The 14,600-nt window shown below is 56.5% G+C and overlaps 2 protein-coding genes and 1 pseudogene across 7 annotated transcripts; 2 read left to right on the top strand and 1 right to left on the bottom strand.

Moving 5' to 3' along the window:
• Window positions 1-1,623: 1,623 nt before the first annotated feature.
• On the bottom strand, window positions 1,624-5,495 carry CD164L2 (CD164 molecule like 2). Of its 3 annotated transcripts, none has more exons than XM_081224564.1 (6): window positions 5,364-5,495; window positions 4,773-4,940; window positions 4,601-4,672; window positions 4,067-4,111; window positions 2,373-2,517; window positions 1,624-1,811 (listed from the first exon to the last, which is right to left on the bottom strand). In XM_081224564.1, the coding sequence occupies exons 1-6, from the start codon at window positions 5,449-5,451 to the stop codon at window positions 1,805-1,807; spliced, it is 525 nt and encodes a 174-aa protein (XP_081080690.1). In that variant the 5' UTR covers window positions 5,452-5,495; the 3' UTR covers window positions 1,624-1,804. The 3 variants fall into 3 exon arrangements, with proteins under 3 accessions (XP_081080690.1, XP_081080689.1, XP_081080691.1); XM_081224563.1 differs by lacking the exon at window positions 1,624-1,811 and adding an exon at window positions 2,027-2,095; XM_081224565.1 differs by lacking the exon at window positions 1,624-1,811 and having other exon boundaries at window positions 2,269-2,517.
• A 3,495-nt stretch (window positions 5,496-8,990) lies between these two features.
• On the top strand, window positions 8,991-9,383 carry LOC308612035 (small ribosomal subunit protein eS24-like; annotated as a pseudogene). Its single transcript has one exon. The product of its transcript is annotated as a small ribosomal subunit protein eS24-like (transcript).
• A 2,728-nt stretch (window positions 9,384-12,111) lies between these two features.
• Window positions 12,112-14,565, top strand: GPR3 (G protein-coupled receptor 3). Of its 3 annotated transcripts, none has more exons than XM_081224186.1 (3): window positions 12,112-12,217; window positions 13,015-13,127; window positions 13,276-14,565. In XM_081224186.1, the coding sequence occupies exon 3, from the start codon at window positions 13,281-13,283 to the stop codon at window positions 14,271-14,273; it is 993 nt and encodes a 330-aa protein (XP_081080312.1). In that variant the 5' UTR covers window positions 12,112-12,217; window positions 13,015-13,127; window positions 13,276-13,280; the 3' UTR covers window positions 14,274-14,565. The 3 variants fall into 3 exon arrangements, with proteins under 3 accessions (XP_081080312.1, XP_081080311.1, XP_081080313.1); XM_081224185.1 differs by having other exon boundaries at window positions 13,015-13,197; XM_081224187.1 differs by lacking the exon at window positions 13,015-13,127.
• Window positions 14,566-14,600: the final 35 nt, after the last annotated feature.

The raw sequence follows: 14,600 nt of genomic DNA, 5'->3' as shown, positions 1-14,600 counted from the left end.
AGCCCTAACCACTGGACTGCCAGGGAATTCCTGGCATTTACTAATTTTGAAAAAGAAAACATTCAATAGAGAAATTTCCTTAGCTGGGTGGAAAGCCAGAAAGATATAGGGGCATTTCCTCCCTTGGCCTGGGAGAGAATGGGCATTATACCAGCCAGGATTAAGTGCTGGGTGGAGAAGCCAAGGGAGGGTGACCCAGGCAGGAGAAACTGCGTGTGCAGGGGCTTGAAGAAGAGAGAGCAAGGCAGGCTGGGTAACACGAGGTAGATGCAAGGAGCTGGAGGGGAGGCTAAAGGGGAGGCTGATGTCTGAAAGGACGGGGGTGTTGATGGAAGTGAGCATGGAGGGGAGGGATGAGGAGGCGGACTGTGTTTGGCATTGTCCATGGTGGTGCGATGTCTAGGCAGGTGAGCCCTCGGTGAGGAAAAGGAGTAGCTGGAACTCCCTGTGGAGCCCAAGGGCCCTAAATCCCTTCCAGCTGCATCCGGAGACCCTGCACGGAGACTAGGCCTGGGGTAAGAAGAGGTGCAGGTGGCTGACCACAGGCTGCCCAGCTGGAAGGGTGGATGGGTGCCCTGGAATGAAGCAGACGGAGCACATGCACCTGCTCTGAACCTTCCCCATAACCCACAGAGATGGAACCGCTGTTACCCAACTTTACAGACGAGGAAACTGAGGCCAAGAGCTGTTCAATTAACTTGTTCCCATTCACACAGAGCAGTCAGGCTCCACAGGCTGAACTTTCACCCATGACTCTCTATTGCCTCTCAGCCTCCTAGGACAATCATGGGACTAAATCAGATACTGATGTCAGACTCTCAGCCACATGCCTGGTTTCCAGCAAGTGCCCCATTGATAGGAGATGTTATTTGTCAGGGAAGACTTCTGGGCCCAGGGATGGGGGGGTGAAGAGGGGGAGGTGGGCATGGGTGGAGCTTTCCAGAAGGGCCTGCTCAAGGAAGGCCAGAAGTACCCTGTGGAGGGTCCCGGGGGCATCTCCACCTTGGCACTGGGGCAGAGACCCAACTTTAGAAGCCAAAAGAGCCTGGAGATGCCTCTGCAGAGGAGTTCTGAAGTTCTGCTCATTCTAGAGTCAGAAAAACGTGGATTCAAATCCCAGCCCTGCCCCATTCCACTCTGTGCGATCTTCAGCAGGTGTGCTTACCTTTCTGTGTCTCTGTACCCTTATCTATAAAGTGGTGGAGGAGGGGATTAAACACATGTAACAAATAAAAATACTTTTTGTTTCGGCTGTGCCATGCAGCTTGTGGGATCTTAGTTCCCCAACCAGGGATTGAAGCCGGCCCCAGAAGTAAAAGCGCTGAGTCCTAACCACTGGACCGCCAAAGGAATTCCCGCAAATAGAAATATTTTAAAAGGTGAGTATCAGTTCAAGTCTGAATTTCCATTGAGGAGGGGACAGTGGCCACACCCCCACCCTATCCAATCCACACACAGCCCAAGACATGGGACATAAAACACAGTGCTGGAAAGAGCTCCTTTATTTGGGGGCAGTGTCCAGGCCAGGTTGATGGGAGGAGGCAGGCTCCAGACCTAGTACCAGGCAGGGGGCCCCGCAGGGATGATGGATGAGACAGGAGGTGGTTGAAGGATGCTCTCATCTGCAGGTACCAGGCCCAGACAGGAGGGGATGTCAGGTATTGGGCACCGAGCCTGCTCGGTGCCCACCGGGGCCAGAATTTGGTGACCAAAGTTTCTCCCACCCCTAGTGCCCACAAGTGGGTCAAGAGGGCAGCCTCTTCATCCTTTTTCCCCTGAGTATGGAATCCAGGCCTGAAGGGGGTCAGATTCTGCAGAGGCCAGACAGAGAGGGCACTCAGGGCAGTGGTCCCACCTCAGCCAGGCCAAGGACGCCCACCCTCAGAGAGCAGGCGGTGATCAAAAGAGCAAACACTTTAATGGAGGCTGCAGCGATCCGCCCCACAGCACACATGGGGCCACAGCACACGGGGGCCTCAGAGCAGCTCCCCTTCTCAGAGGAAAACCAAACCGCACACATGGCCCAGGCTCCTGCCCGTGGCCACAGAGCTGCAGGCGGAAGGCTGCCTGTGCTGTCACCTACTGGTTCTCCTCCCTGCTGGCAGCATGAGGGGACAAAGACAGGTGGGCTCAGTTGGGTTCGCAGACGCCGGGCCCAGGCTGAGTCCTGCCCCAGCCAACACCCAGCAGAGAGAACCCCACAACTGGAGGAGGGAGAAGGGGTGTAGCTCACATGGGGGAGGCTGGGAGGGACTCATCGCCCCTAAGGCTGCCCCATGGGGAAGACAACCACCGGCGCTAATAGGGACCTGAGGGGCAAGAGAGGGGGTCGGGTGGGCAGTGAGCTGGGACTCGGCGGGCTAGGTACTCACAGTGTCTGGTAGGTGCTGTCCTTGGCCTTGAGGAAGCGCAAGACAAAGAAGGCCACTGTCTGCAGGCTCAGCACCAGCACGATGCCACCAATGAAGCTGGCCCCATCAAAGCCAGGGCCGTGGGCCTCAGGGACCAAGGGGCTCTCTGCAGGGTGGAGGTCACAGCAGGCCACTATGGGCCAGGAGCCCAGCCCCACCCCAATACCCGGCACAGGTCATCTGGAGGTCCCAGTCCTCACTATGGGAGCCTTGAGCAGCAGGCTCAGCAGTTCAACCCAGACCCTGTGGGAGGTTGGGAAGTGCCTGTGGGGAGGGACAGTGCCTGGCTGGGGAGGCAGGGCCTTGGCTCGGCCCTGGCTCTGCTCCTGAGCTGCTCGGTGGCTTGATGCCTCTTACGCCCTCTCTGAGCCTCCCGACTGCAGGGACCAGATGGTGACTGAGCTCCCTGCCAGCCTCCCTCTTCCACAGGGGCCCAACAGGGTGAGGAGGGACCCAGAACTTGGACATCCACACCCGCTTCAGCGCAGAGTCCCTCTCAGCCTTGGGTCTTGGGGTTTGAAGCCCAGATGCAGATGCTGTGGTCTCCTTTCAGGACTCCTAAGTCCCGAGACCCTGGAGTCCCCCAATGCCAGAGCCCTTACTTAGGGAGGGAAGGAGCTGAGGAAGAAGTGGAGGCCCGCACCCTACCAGGTAGAGAAATGAAGACTTGATGATGCACGTCAGAGGGAGAAGCCAGGCTCTGAGTGCCAGGCCTGTCCAAAGTCACCCCACAGTCAGGGCATAGCCAGACTCACACAGCATCCCCTGCCCCCGCCTTGTGGCCCACGGTTGCCAGGACGTCTGGGTGGCTCCCAGCTGTGCCACGTTAGCCATCCACTCCCACCAGGGATTCAATTTCAGGCCCTGGGCCAGGTGCCCAGAGAAGGGCAGGGCAGGGATGGTGGTGAAAGATCATTCTGGGGCAGTGAAAGGGGCCCAGTTGGGAGCTGGGTCCACCTCCCAGAGGGAGTAGCTTGTGGAAGGGGGGTCTGAGAATATGAAGGGCAAAGGGTAGTCCCAGCTGCAGCTCAGGGAGCCCCAGAGAAGGGCACTGGGGAAAGAGGAGCAGAAGAGGGAAGAAATAAGCTGCACAACACTGATCCGGGGCTCAGGCCGGAGGGAGCTGAGCCATCAATAATTCAGCCCCTAAGATCACGTTTCTGGCTTTAATTAACCAAGAGCCTCTTCAGCCATCCTTGCCAAGCCTGCTGACCTCCAGGCCCTGAGGGGCAGTGGGAACCAAGGGGTGGGGTTCTTGCCTCTGTTCTGCCAGGAACCTGCTTTGTGACCCTCTCTGGGCCTGGACGTTGCAGTAGGTAGTCACTGAGGACACCTTGGCAACCTGAGCCATACACCCTCAGCACCAAGTAGGTCCGGAGGGGGTCATCCTGAGTTCTCTGGTGTTGGGAGAAGGGATGGGAACCATCATTTCTTGATCACCTTCTATGCGTCAGAAACTGAACTAGGTGCTATACGTCTTCTCATGAAATCCTCACAGCAACTTTGCGAAGTATTATCCAACCCACTTTACAGATGTGGAAACAGGCTCAGAGGGAGAAATCACAGGGCTGAGGTCACAGATCTCGTCAGTGCCTGAGCCCAGCTCTGTCTTTCCCTGCACCTCTAGACCTCCCATTCCCCCAGGTAGTACCTACCTGTTGTGATGGTCTTCGGTTCATAAGTGGGGTGGTGGTGCACAGCTGAAGAGACAGGGAATCCATAATAATCCAGATCCCCACCCCCAATTCCCATCAAGACCCCAACCCAGGCCCACCCAACACACTTTCAAGCCTTAGTTCACACAGTTCCTTCCACCAGATGTGCCCTTTTTCCAGTCTACCTTTTAAAGTGTCATCTCTGATGCCACCTCCTCCAGGAAGCCCTCCCCCATTCCCTTCTGAACTTCCAAAGTCCTCACTATGGTTTACAATAGAAGAGCTAGCTCCCCCATCCTCTCTACATGCTTGTCCTAGATCCTCTGGCTGCACCAATTTACAGAGGAGGAAACAGGCCAGAGAGGGGAAGGGACTTCTCAGTGAGCTAAAGGCAGAACTGAAACTGGACCCCGGTGTTCGTGGGCATAGTCGACTCTCTGGGAGAGGCCAATTCCATATTGGAGGCAGGCTCTGGCTGGGGACACCTCAGCCCCCTCCCTCCAACTTGACTTAGGCCAGCAGGAGCCCCTTTACCTGGACATGACTCTGAGCGGTTGTAGACAGAGCAACCTTCCTTGACCACCTCACCTTGGGCCACACAGTGTCCTGGTGGGAGAAGGTGCAGGGAAGAGGTTTAGGGGGTGGGGCCAAGGCCTTGGCGTTCATCACTGGGGGCACTAACCTTGGGGAGGGCCTGACTCCATACCTGGCTCCTCCGGCTGACACTGCTCCCACACGCAGCCAGAGAGGTTGTGTGCTCTGTTCCCCTCCACACAATGCTCACAGAGCTTCAGCTGTTTGCAGGCCCCTCGGACAGCTGGCCAGATGTTCATGCGGAGCAGGGCTCCCCGCCCAAAGCCTCGAGCTCCTTTACCTGGGAGTGGCATGGGTGCAACACTTTGAACCCAAGCTACAGCCCCCCTTCCCCACTACGGTGGATCTCACCCCTCTGCACACATACACTCACCTGGATCCCCCAAGCCCCACTGCCCATCTTCAGTTTCCATAAACACATGGTTACACACACCAAGAACCTCCCTGACATTCACCCAGGGCACCCTCCCTTTGCATACATCGGGAGCTACGCCCCCATACACCTGGGGCCGCTTCACTTCCATACACCTGAAGCTCCCTCACACCTGGCGCCTATATGTACACACAGGGCTCCACACACAGCTGGAGTCCCCTCCTACCCACCCCAGGAGCCCCGCACACATGTGGAAAACTCCCCTCCCGCCCCCCAACCCCCGACTGCTCCTGGCAGGCGGCTGGGTGAAGGGTGAAGGGCACGCGTTACCAGCCACAGCGAGCTGGGCACACAGGAGGAGGCAGCAGCAGCCGCCACAGAGCGCAGCCCGTAAGGCGCGGGGTCCCGGCGCGGCCATGGCGCGGAGGCGGAGCCTGGGGGTCGGGATCTGCGGAGTGCTGGTGTGGCACGTCCCTTCAGGACTCGGCTCCGCCAGGGTGTAGGGAGCGAGACCCAGGCAACCTGGGCGAGGCCAGGTGGGCGTTGCTCTGGCAGGGAGGGGCTAGTGACGCCACCAGGTGGGGCGGGGTTTTGTGGTCTGAGGCGGGGTCAGGTAGGGCGTGGGTAGTGGGCGCGGCCTGGTGGGGGCGGGGTTCGGGGATCTGGGGCGGGGCTCCGGCAAAGGGGGCGGAGTCCAGGACCGGTAGCCGGCCAGGTCGCTGGATTCCCCCACCCTCAGTTTCACAAAAACTCTGCTGCATTATTATCCCTACTTCACAGGTGAGGAAACCGAGGCTCAGAAAAAGTGAGTGACTAGTCGGAGGTCACAGAGTTAGTGGCAAAATCTGGATTTGAAGCGAAGTCACTTTCCTGACTTCCGGGCTTGCGTCAAGGGTGTCCTCCAAGCAGGCCCCAGGACGGCGAGGATCAGCCTCCAGGCTCTGGCAGCCCACCTCGCTTCACCCGTTGCACCCTCCTCTCTTCTGCCCCTCAACACACCGCGTCTGCCTCTGACCCACCACATCCCCTCTGGCCAAGTCAGCGGTCTCATTGTTACTGGGACAAGTGGGCCTTTCCACAGCCTTCCTCTCTGCCTCTTCTGGTTCTTCTCTCTCTGCAGCCACTTCTCAGGTTCCTTAGGATACACCTCCTCTTCCTCTTCCCCCCGTCCTCCATTCTCCCCTTTCCCCTCCCCTCTCCTTCTCCCCCTTCTCTACTTCTCCTTTTCCTCCTTCCCCCCTTCATCTCTGGTGGCCCAGTTCAGTCCTGAGCTCTATTTCTTCTCTCCTGGGGTCACCTCATCCGTTACTCTGCCATCAGTTCCCAATTGAAAGCCAACGAGTCCCGTATCTCCATCTCCAGCCCAGTGCTCGCTCCCCAGCTGCCACACCTGTAACTAATAATACATAATTAACAACTATTAACGACTTACTACTAGCAGAATGTACATTCTACTAAGCAGTTTTACTTGCAGCTTCTCTTCTGATGTCCTCAACTACCCTCTAAGCATGGGTTTTGTTATCTCCAGTTTGCAGGCCTCTAGTAAAATCACTCGCTCAGGGGCACACAGTTAGGAGGGGGGCCAGGATGTGGACCCAGGGTCCAGTGAGGTCAGAGGCTACTCCCCCCTCTGCTATGCCTCCTGAGGGTCCATCTGCTTCCTGGGCACCTCTACTTGAGTGTGCCTCAGGCCCCTGAAACTGCCCGGTCCCTATTCCCCACTCAGGGAGGCCCCTCCATTCCCCCCGGCACCTGATTGGAAACCATGGTCTCATCCTCACTCCCTCCCTCTGTCTCAGCCCCCAGATTACAGTCCTGCAGATTCTGCCTCTACGTCTCTCCTGTGTCCTGCTCCCTCATCTCCCCTTTGCTGGCCTCACACCGCCTCTCAGCCTCCAGGACCCTCCCAGCTCAGCCCTCACAGTGCAGGGCTGTCCTGAAAACATGGATTCAACCATGAAACAACTTTCAATTCAGCTTGGCCTTCACAGCCCTGTGATTCCTGGCTCTAGAAGTCTTTAGAAGTCTTGTGCTCACCCCAACATCTTCTTACCCTCTGAGAAAATAGAACAGCCTTTCCCCCAACACACACCCTCTTTTGTACCTCCTTGCCTTTATCCTATAGCTGTTCTCTCTCCTGGAGGGTCCTCCTCCTCTCCTGACTACATGTGTCTGGCAAACTAATCCTTCAGGACAATGCGAAATGGGCACTGCCTGCAGGAAGCCCTCTGTGACTGTCGTGGAGCAAGGCTGAGCTGCTGTGGCACTTGTCCCAGGTGGTAGATCCAAATCCGTCTGCTTTCCCGCACCCAGGCCCTCATCCCCTCACCATCTCTTGCCTTGGTGACTTCAGTGGCCTCCTGGTAGGGCTTCTGCTTCTGCTCCCCACCTCCAGTCTGTTCTCCACTCAACAGCCAGAGCAATCCTTTGAAAATGTAAGTCAAATCGTACCATTCCCATGTTTAAGCCCACCAATGGCTCACTGCTCTCCAATACTAGCATGATCTGCCCCCTGCCTACCTCTCTGAGCTCAACTCCTACTCTCCCCATGGCTCCTTTGGCTCCAGACACACTAGCCTCCTCTCTGTTCCTCAAACACATCAACTCTTTTCCTCCTAAGACTTGGTACCTGCTGTGCCCTCTCCTTGAAACTCTTCTCTCCTCTCTTCAACTGACTTGCTCCATGACTTCCCTACTAAAAACAGGTCTCCTGGTTATTCTACATCATCATGCCTCCTTTTTTCCTGCAGAACACGTATCCACTGTATAATTAATTACTCATTTGTTTCTTAGGCTATAAGTGAGTTCCAGGAAGGCAGGGACCATGTTTATCTTCATCTGTAGTTAACTCCCTGCACGCATAAAAGCTAAGCAGGTGGTTACCAAATAACCATACTGTACCATCTTGTGACTGTGTACATGTTTGCCTGTCTCACTGGTCTGTGAGACCCTCAAGGGCTCCCTACTTAATATCATATTAAGTATTTATTTGCAGATTGTCCATCTCCCCATCAGAATGGAAGCTCCATGAAGAAGGCAGAGATTTTTGTTCATTGCTGTATCCTCTGTGCCTAGAACGGTGCCTGGCAAATAGTATATGCTCAATAAATATTTATTGAATGTTGAAAATGCAGGGATATGGCCACATCATCTTTCTGTCTGCAGCACCCTCTCAAACCCAAGCCCAGGGGAACTGTCAGTGAATATTGGCTGAATGAATGAGTCAGTGCTAAGAATGTGTGCGCTGATGATGCCCAGATTCTTGGGGCTTGGACAAGGAGCTTGTGTAGATAGTATCTGTGTCTCTCACACACACACCTCCCTCCAGAGCCTAGGCCCATAGGATTCTGCAGATTGGTGAAGAGAGAAGAGGTAAGAAGTCTTACCTGGAGCGCTCATAGCCATCTGGTGGTCACCTGGGGAACTGCAAGTACTATCAGCCCTAGTTCAACTTCACTCCCCGCCCCTTCTGGGGAGACGGTGACATCTAGGCTAGAATGAAGGCACACTGGATTTGGTTGCAGATGGAATGGCTTCAGATCTCAGCTCTGCCATTTACTGTACAATTTGGGGCAAGTCCCGGGCTTCTCTAGGCTTCACCTGTGAAATGGGGATGCAGGACTCTTGTAAGCACTGGGCTCTCGTCTGGCACCGGGTAGGTGGGAAGGACTGGAGGGGGGTGTCCGTGATGGGAAGGAATCAAGGAGGCAGGGCAGAGGGCATGAGTAGGAGAGAAGAGGAAGGGCTGCCCCTTCCTCTAGACAGCAGATCTTTGGGGAAAGGAGACCTGGTTGGCAGTGATGGCCTCAATTGTCCTGTTGACATGGGGCAGTTTTGGAGCCTGAGAGAGAGTATTCACATGAATACCCTTAGGTCTCTTAGGTCTCCGGCGTTTCTCATGGTTAGAAATATCAGTGCACTCTTTTCCTCCCCAGCTGGCTGAGGATCGTCTCCATCATGAATGACACCGTAACTATCTGGATCAGGAAGTTCTGGCCAACCAACTACTTCAGTGGAAACATGGTCATTGATGTTCTTCACCCTGGAAGGGCAACAGTATCCAAGACAGAAATTTGGGGGAAACTAGCCAAAATCTACAAGACCACACCAGATGTCATCTTTATACTTGGAGTCAGAACCCATTTTGGTGGTGACAAGACAGCTGGCTTGGGCATGATTTACGATTCCTTGGATTATGCAAGGAAAAGTAAACCAACACCATCCTGCAAGACATGGCCTGCCTGAGAAGAAAAAGAACTCAAGGAAACAGCGTATGAAATGCAAGAACAGAATGAAGGAGGTTGTGGCACCACAAAGGCCAGTGTTGGTGCTGGCAAAAGGAAGGAGTAAAGATTCTGCAGTGACTTTATCTGTGGTGATTTTGCCGATTTTTCATGAGAGGATTAATAAACTATGAAAAAATAGAAAAGACCACTGCTGCTCAGAATAGAAGATAGTCTCTCATACACCCTTTCTTTCTTTCTCCCTTCCTTCCTTCCTTTCTCTCTTTTTTTTTCTCTCTCTCTCTCTCTTCCTCTCTTTCTTTCTTTCTTCCAAGTGCTTGCAGTATCTTTGTTCCCCGACCAGGAATGGAACCCGTGCCCCCTGCAGTGGGAGCACAGAGTCCTAACCACTGGACTGCCAGGAAATTACCTCTCATACACCCTTTCATGCCAACCTCCCAACAGCCTTCACCCTTCTCTGAGACCAGCTGGACAGTTGTTGGGACCCGGCTCTGATGGGGGAGAAAGTGAATACCTGGGTTCTGGGGTGCTAATGCCCCTGTATTCTCTCTGACGCCCCCGCCTTCCTCGACACCGTGCGTATTACTACCGCCTCTCTGTTTTCCTTCTCTTTCTCCAGATGCTGCTTTTTGTTTAATCATCCAGTCAGCAAGTATTTATTGAACACTTACTCCATGCCAGGCATTGTTCTCCAGCACAGAACAGAACAAAGTCTGTTCAGTCCTGGTGGGGCTGACACATACTTTTTTAGAAAAGAATAAATTTAGAATTTCAGGAGTGCTAAGTGCTCCGAAGAATAATAAATCAAGGAGAGAGGGCAGAGAGCGATGGGGAGGGGAGTGGTAATCTAGGGTAGAGATCAGGAAAGCCTGCTCCTGAAGAAGTGACTTGGGTTCAGTGACCGGAATGAAGTGAAGGGGTTCCAGGCAGAGGGAACAGCCAGTGCAAAGGCCCAGGAGCAGCAATATTCCCATCCACAGTCTGTGCTCTCAGTGGCAGGGTTCCCTGAGGCTCCTCCTCACTCTCTGCTCCCTCCCCTGGGTGATGTCATCTACCCCTAGAACCTGCACATCTAGGCCTCCCAGGTGTCCTCCTCCTGCCAGATATATTGGCAGCCAGCACAGCCAGTGTTGATAATGTGCCAGGCCCCTCCGAACAATCCCATGAAGAAGATACTAACATTGCCTCTATCTTATAGATGAGAAAACAGGCACAGAGAGCCTAAGACACTCACCCAAAGTCACGCAGCTGGGAAATGGAGGAACTGGGATTTGAAACCAGTCTACACTCCTGACCACACCACCTGCTAAACACCCCAAACTCACCATGTCCAGCCTGAAGTGCATTATTTTCCCCAGCCCTGACCCTATCCTCTCCCCATGTACCTGCCACAACCTGCCACCTCCTTCTCCCTGCCCTACACTGACTGTGGGAGCTGCAGTGGTTCTGTGTTGCGGGGAGAAGTTGGTGGGGCCTGAGATCTGGGCCGCCTGGGTTTCCTCAAGCCCTAACCTGGTCCCTGCCCCCCATCCCCATCCCACAGGCCTGGTTGATTCCAGTGAGGATCAAAGCTAGAGACAGAGGGAGGAGGAGCAGCCAGTTCCCCTCCCCCAGAACTGGCCATACCTGTCACATCTGGAGAAGTCAGCTGAGAGAGGTTCCCTGGGGACAGGCAGGGTTGGGGAAGAGGGAGCTCCTTCTCCATGCCCTACCCTGCCAGGGTGTCTAAGATGGGAGGTTGAGAGGGCCCTGCCCTGGGGACTGAGCTGCTAGGTTTCCTGCTTCTAATTCCTCCCGGCTCCCCCACTCCTGCTGCTTCGGGGAAGCGCCCCCTACCACCCCCCCGCTGGCTTTCCAGATCCTTGAATAAATAATTTAGGTTTTGAAATCTTGCCAGGCCCACTCCTCCCGTGCTGTGAGGGCGCTATTGGGCTGACATGATTGACGTCACCCAGCTCCTTATGCCAGCCCCAGCATCACGAGGACCTGCCCTGGCAGCAACTTACCTGCCTGGTCACTGTCAGTCCAGACCCTCTACCCTGTCCTACTCACCCTAGGGTCCACTCACCACAGTCACCTGGTATCTTCATTCCAGGACCCTACAACCCTCATCACAGCCTTGTCACTTCAGCACTTGTGACAGGGTCACGGTGACCTGAAGTCCTATCACCTGGGCACTCCATCTTCCCTTTCCTTTGCCACCGCCTTTTGCCACCCTGCAATCCCTGAGCCCCATCATGCCACAGAATCACCATGACACTGCTATGGTTGCCCTGGGGGCTTCCCTCTCTACCTCAGCGTCCCACTGCCACCATCCCCCAAGGCCCTGTCACCATGCTCATACCGTCACTGCCACCCACCTCCCTGTTCCCTCATGCTCCTGTCACCATCACCTCAGGGCCGTTTCGTCTTGGCAACCCCTGCCATCCTCACCGGGGACGCCCATTCAGCCCCATCACTCGGTTTCCGTCACCTGAATTCCATCAGCCTTTGCCACCCGAGAGTCCCATCACCCCACAGTATATCCGCGTTCTCTTTCCGCTCCCCCTACACATCCCCCTAACCTCCCGTGGACTTCCAGGCTCTCGCACCAGCGCCCCCGAAACCCCCGGCCCCTAGAGGGCGCCGCGTCAAGGACAGCGCGCGCCGACTCAGGAGGGGGCGGGGCCACAGCCACGGTCGCTTTTTATGAATGGGGGAGCGGGCGGCACGAGGCCTCATTACTATGCCGAGCGGCGCGCGCTGCGCCCCAGCGCGGCTCACCCATTGGCCAGGCGGGCCTCTGACGTCACCAAACCGGAGGCCGGGGGCGGGCCGGGGCGGGGTGACTCACGTCGCTTCTCCCGCGGCCGTGGGGGCTTCTCGGGGTCCGCATACACCCTGCGCAGCCTGGACCCGAGCGGAGCCTCCCCGGGGCCCGGCCGCGCCCGGTCCCGAGAGGTGAGTAGCGGGCCCCGCCGCGGGCACCAGGCGTCCGGGAGGGCACTCAGGATTCTGGGGCGCTGGGCAAGCGGTAAGGCTCGCAGCGGCTGACTGGGGTCGGAGGTCGAGACCAGGAACCCTGAGTCTGGGCTAGCATGAGGGGAGCCAGTGTCTGAGTGCTGAGAGCCGTCAGCTGGGTAGCCCGGCGCGGGGTGAGCCCTCCTGCAGAGACCCGAGGCCCTAAAGGGACTGACGGTCATCTGAGTTTGGGCCGGCAGGAGGAGTCTGGGGCAAGGACCCAGGCGTCCGAGCAGGAGGAGGTGTCTGACTTAGGAATCCAGACCTCCGGGCAGGAGGCGGAGTCAGGCCCAAGATCCAGGTGTCCGGGCAGAGGGAGGGGTCTGACTCAGGGATCCACGCTTCCAGCAGGGGGTGTCTGTTCCAAAGACCCAGAGGTTCAGGCAGAAAGAGGGGTCTGGCTGGGGATAGAAGTCTAGGTGGGTGTGTGTTGGGGGAGGCTGAGTTCCCAGGTGTTGTTACCCCAGGAGTGCAGGGTGAGGGCTGTCGGGAGCTTCACGAGCATTCTCTGGGGGCGGAGTCTGGGTTTGGCAGTACTGAGAATCGTGAGGGGTCTGGTGAGCCTCAGAAGCTGAGCGTCATCCTCCCTGGTGGGGAGGGAGCAGAGCTGCTGTCAGTCTTAAGATGTTTTTCCCTCCCCCAGTCCTGGGCCTCTCCCAGCTTCTCCTATGGATCCTATGGGCCTCCATCCACTTACGGTAGTCCTTCGTCTTGTCCTCCTCTGGTCACACATGTAGGAGAAGGAGACCTGCAGGACTCCGGGAGCTGGAAGGGAGAATGAAGAGACCCAAGACAGGGATCCCCAGGAAAAGAGACTCCTGCTAGCCTGGCAGCATAGGAGAGGTTAAAGGTACCCTGGAAGGAGCTTCAGGGCAGGAGTGGGGGCGAAAAGGCATTGGGACTCAGCCAGGTATCCTGAGGTGAGACTCCCACTGTTTCCAGACCCCTCCACTCAGCACCCAGCCCTGCCAGCTTCTCACAGGGCCTTTCTCCTACAGGTACCATGATGTGGGGTGCAGGCAGCCCCCTGGCCTGGCTCGCTGCTGGCCCAGGAAACATGAACATGAGCAGCGTGGGCTCAACAGAGGGGCCCACAGGCCCAGCCACGCCACTGCCCTCACCTAGGGCCTGGGACGTAGTGCTGTGCATCTCAGGTACCCTTGTGTCCTGTGAGAACGTGCTGGTGGTGGCCATCATCGTGGGCACTCCCGCCTTCCGCGCCCCCATGTTCCTGCTGGTGGGCAGCCTGGCTGTGGCAGACCTGCTGGCAGGCCTGGGTCTGGTCATGCACTTTGCTGCTGTCTTCTGCATTGGCTCGGCAGAGATGAGCCTGGTGCTGGTTGGCATGCTGGCCATGGCCTTTACTGCCAGCATTGGCAGCCTACTGGCCATCACCGTTGATCGCTACCTTTCTCTGTACAATGCCCTCACCTACTACTCAGAGACGACAGTGACGCGGACCTATGTGATGCTGGCCCTAGTGTGGGGATGCGCATTGGGCCTGGGGCTGCTGCCTGTGCTGGCCTGGAACTGCCTGGATGCCCGGGCCACGTGTGGCGTGGTATATCCACTCTCCAAGAACCATCTGGTGGTCCTGGCCGTTGCTTTCTTCATGGTGTTTGGCATCATGCTGCAGCTCTATGCCCAGATCTGTCGCATCGTCTGCCGCCATGCCCAGCAGATTGCCCTCCAGCGGCACCTGCTGCCTGCCTCCCACTACGTGGCCACCCGAAAGGGCATTGCCACCTTGGCCGTGGTGCTTGGCGCCTTTGCCGCCTGCTGGCTGCCCTTCACCGTCTACTGCCTGTTGGGCGATGCCCACTCCCCTCCCCTCTACACCTATCTCACCCTGCTCCCTGCCACCTACAACTCCATGATCAACCCCATCATCTATGCCTTCCGCAACCAGGATGTGCAGAAGGTGCTGTGGGCTGTCTGCTGCTGCTGTTCCTCTTCCAAGATCCCCTTCCGATCCCGTTCCCCCAGTGATGTCTAGTCGCATCCTGGTGACCCTTCAGCCCTGATCACTACAGAATTCCAGAATGTTAGGTCCTCCAGGGCTTTGTTCCAACCCTCCAGCTCTGCACCCCAAGACCCAGCTGGTTCTGGAGTTCTAGGACTTTGGGTGTTTCACAGGATTCTGTTCAGATCCCTGCAGGGCCCAGCTGGCTCCATGGTTCTAGAATGTTCAGGTGGTCAGGGTTCCACTCAGAAATGTCCCACAGCCCAGCTGGCTTGGAGTTCCAGTATGCTGCTGGGTGTTTTACAGTGCCATTCCAAGTCCCTGATCTTCCCCCTTCCCTTGACCTTGACCATGTCGCTT

Source organism: Mesoplodon bidens (assembly GCF_964165515.1).
Source record: "Mesoplodon bidens genome assembly, chromosome: 2".
Lineage (NCBI taxonomy): Eukaryota > Metazoa > Chordata > Mammalia > Artiodactyla > Ziphiidae > Mesoplodon > Mesoplodon bidens.
The sequence above is the reverse complement of the archived record's forward strand: the minus strand, read 5'-3'. Positions and strand labels throughout refer to the sequence as shown.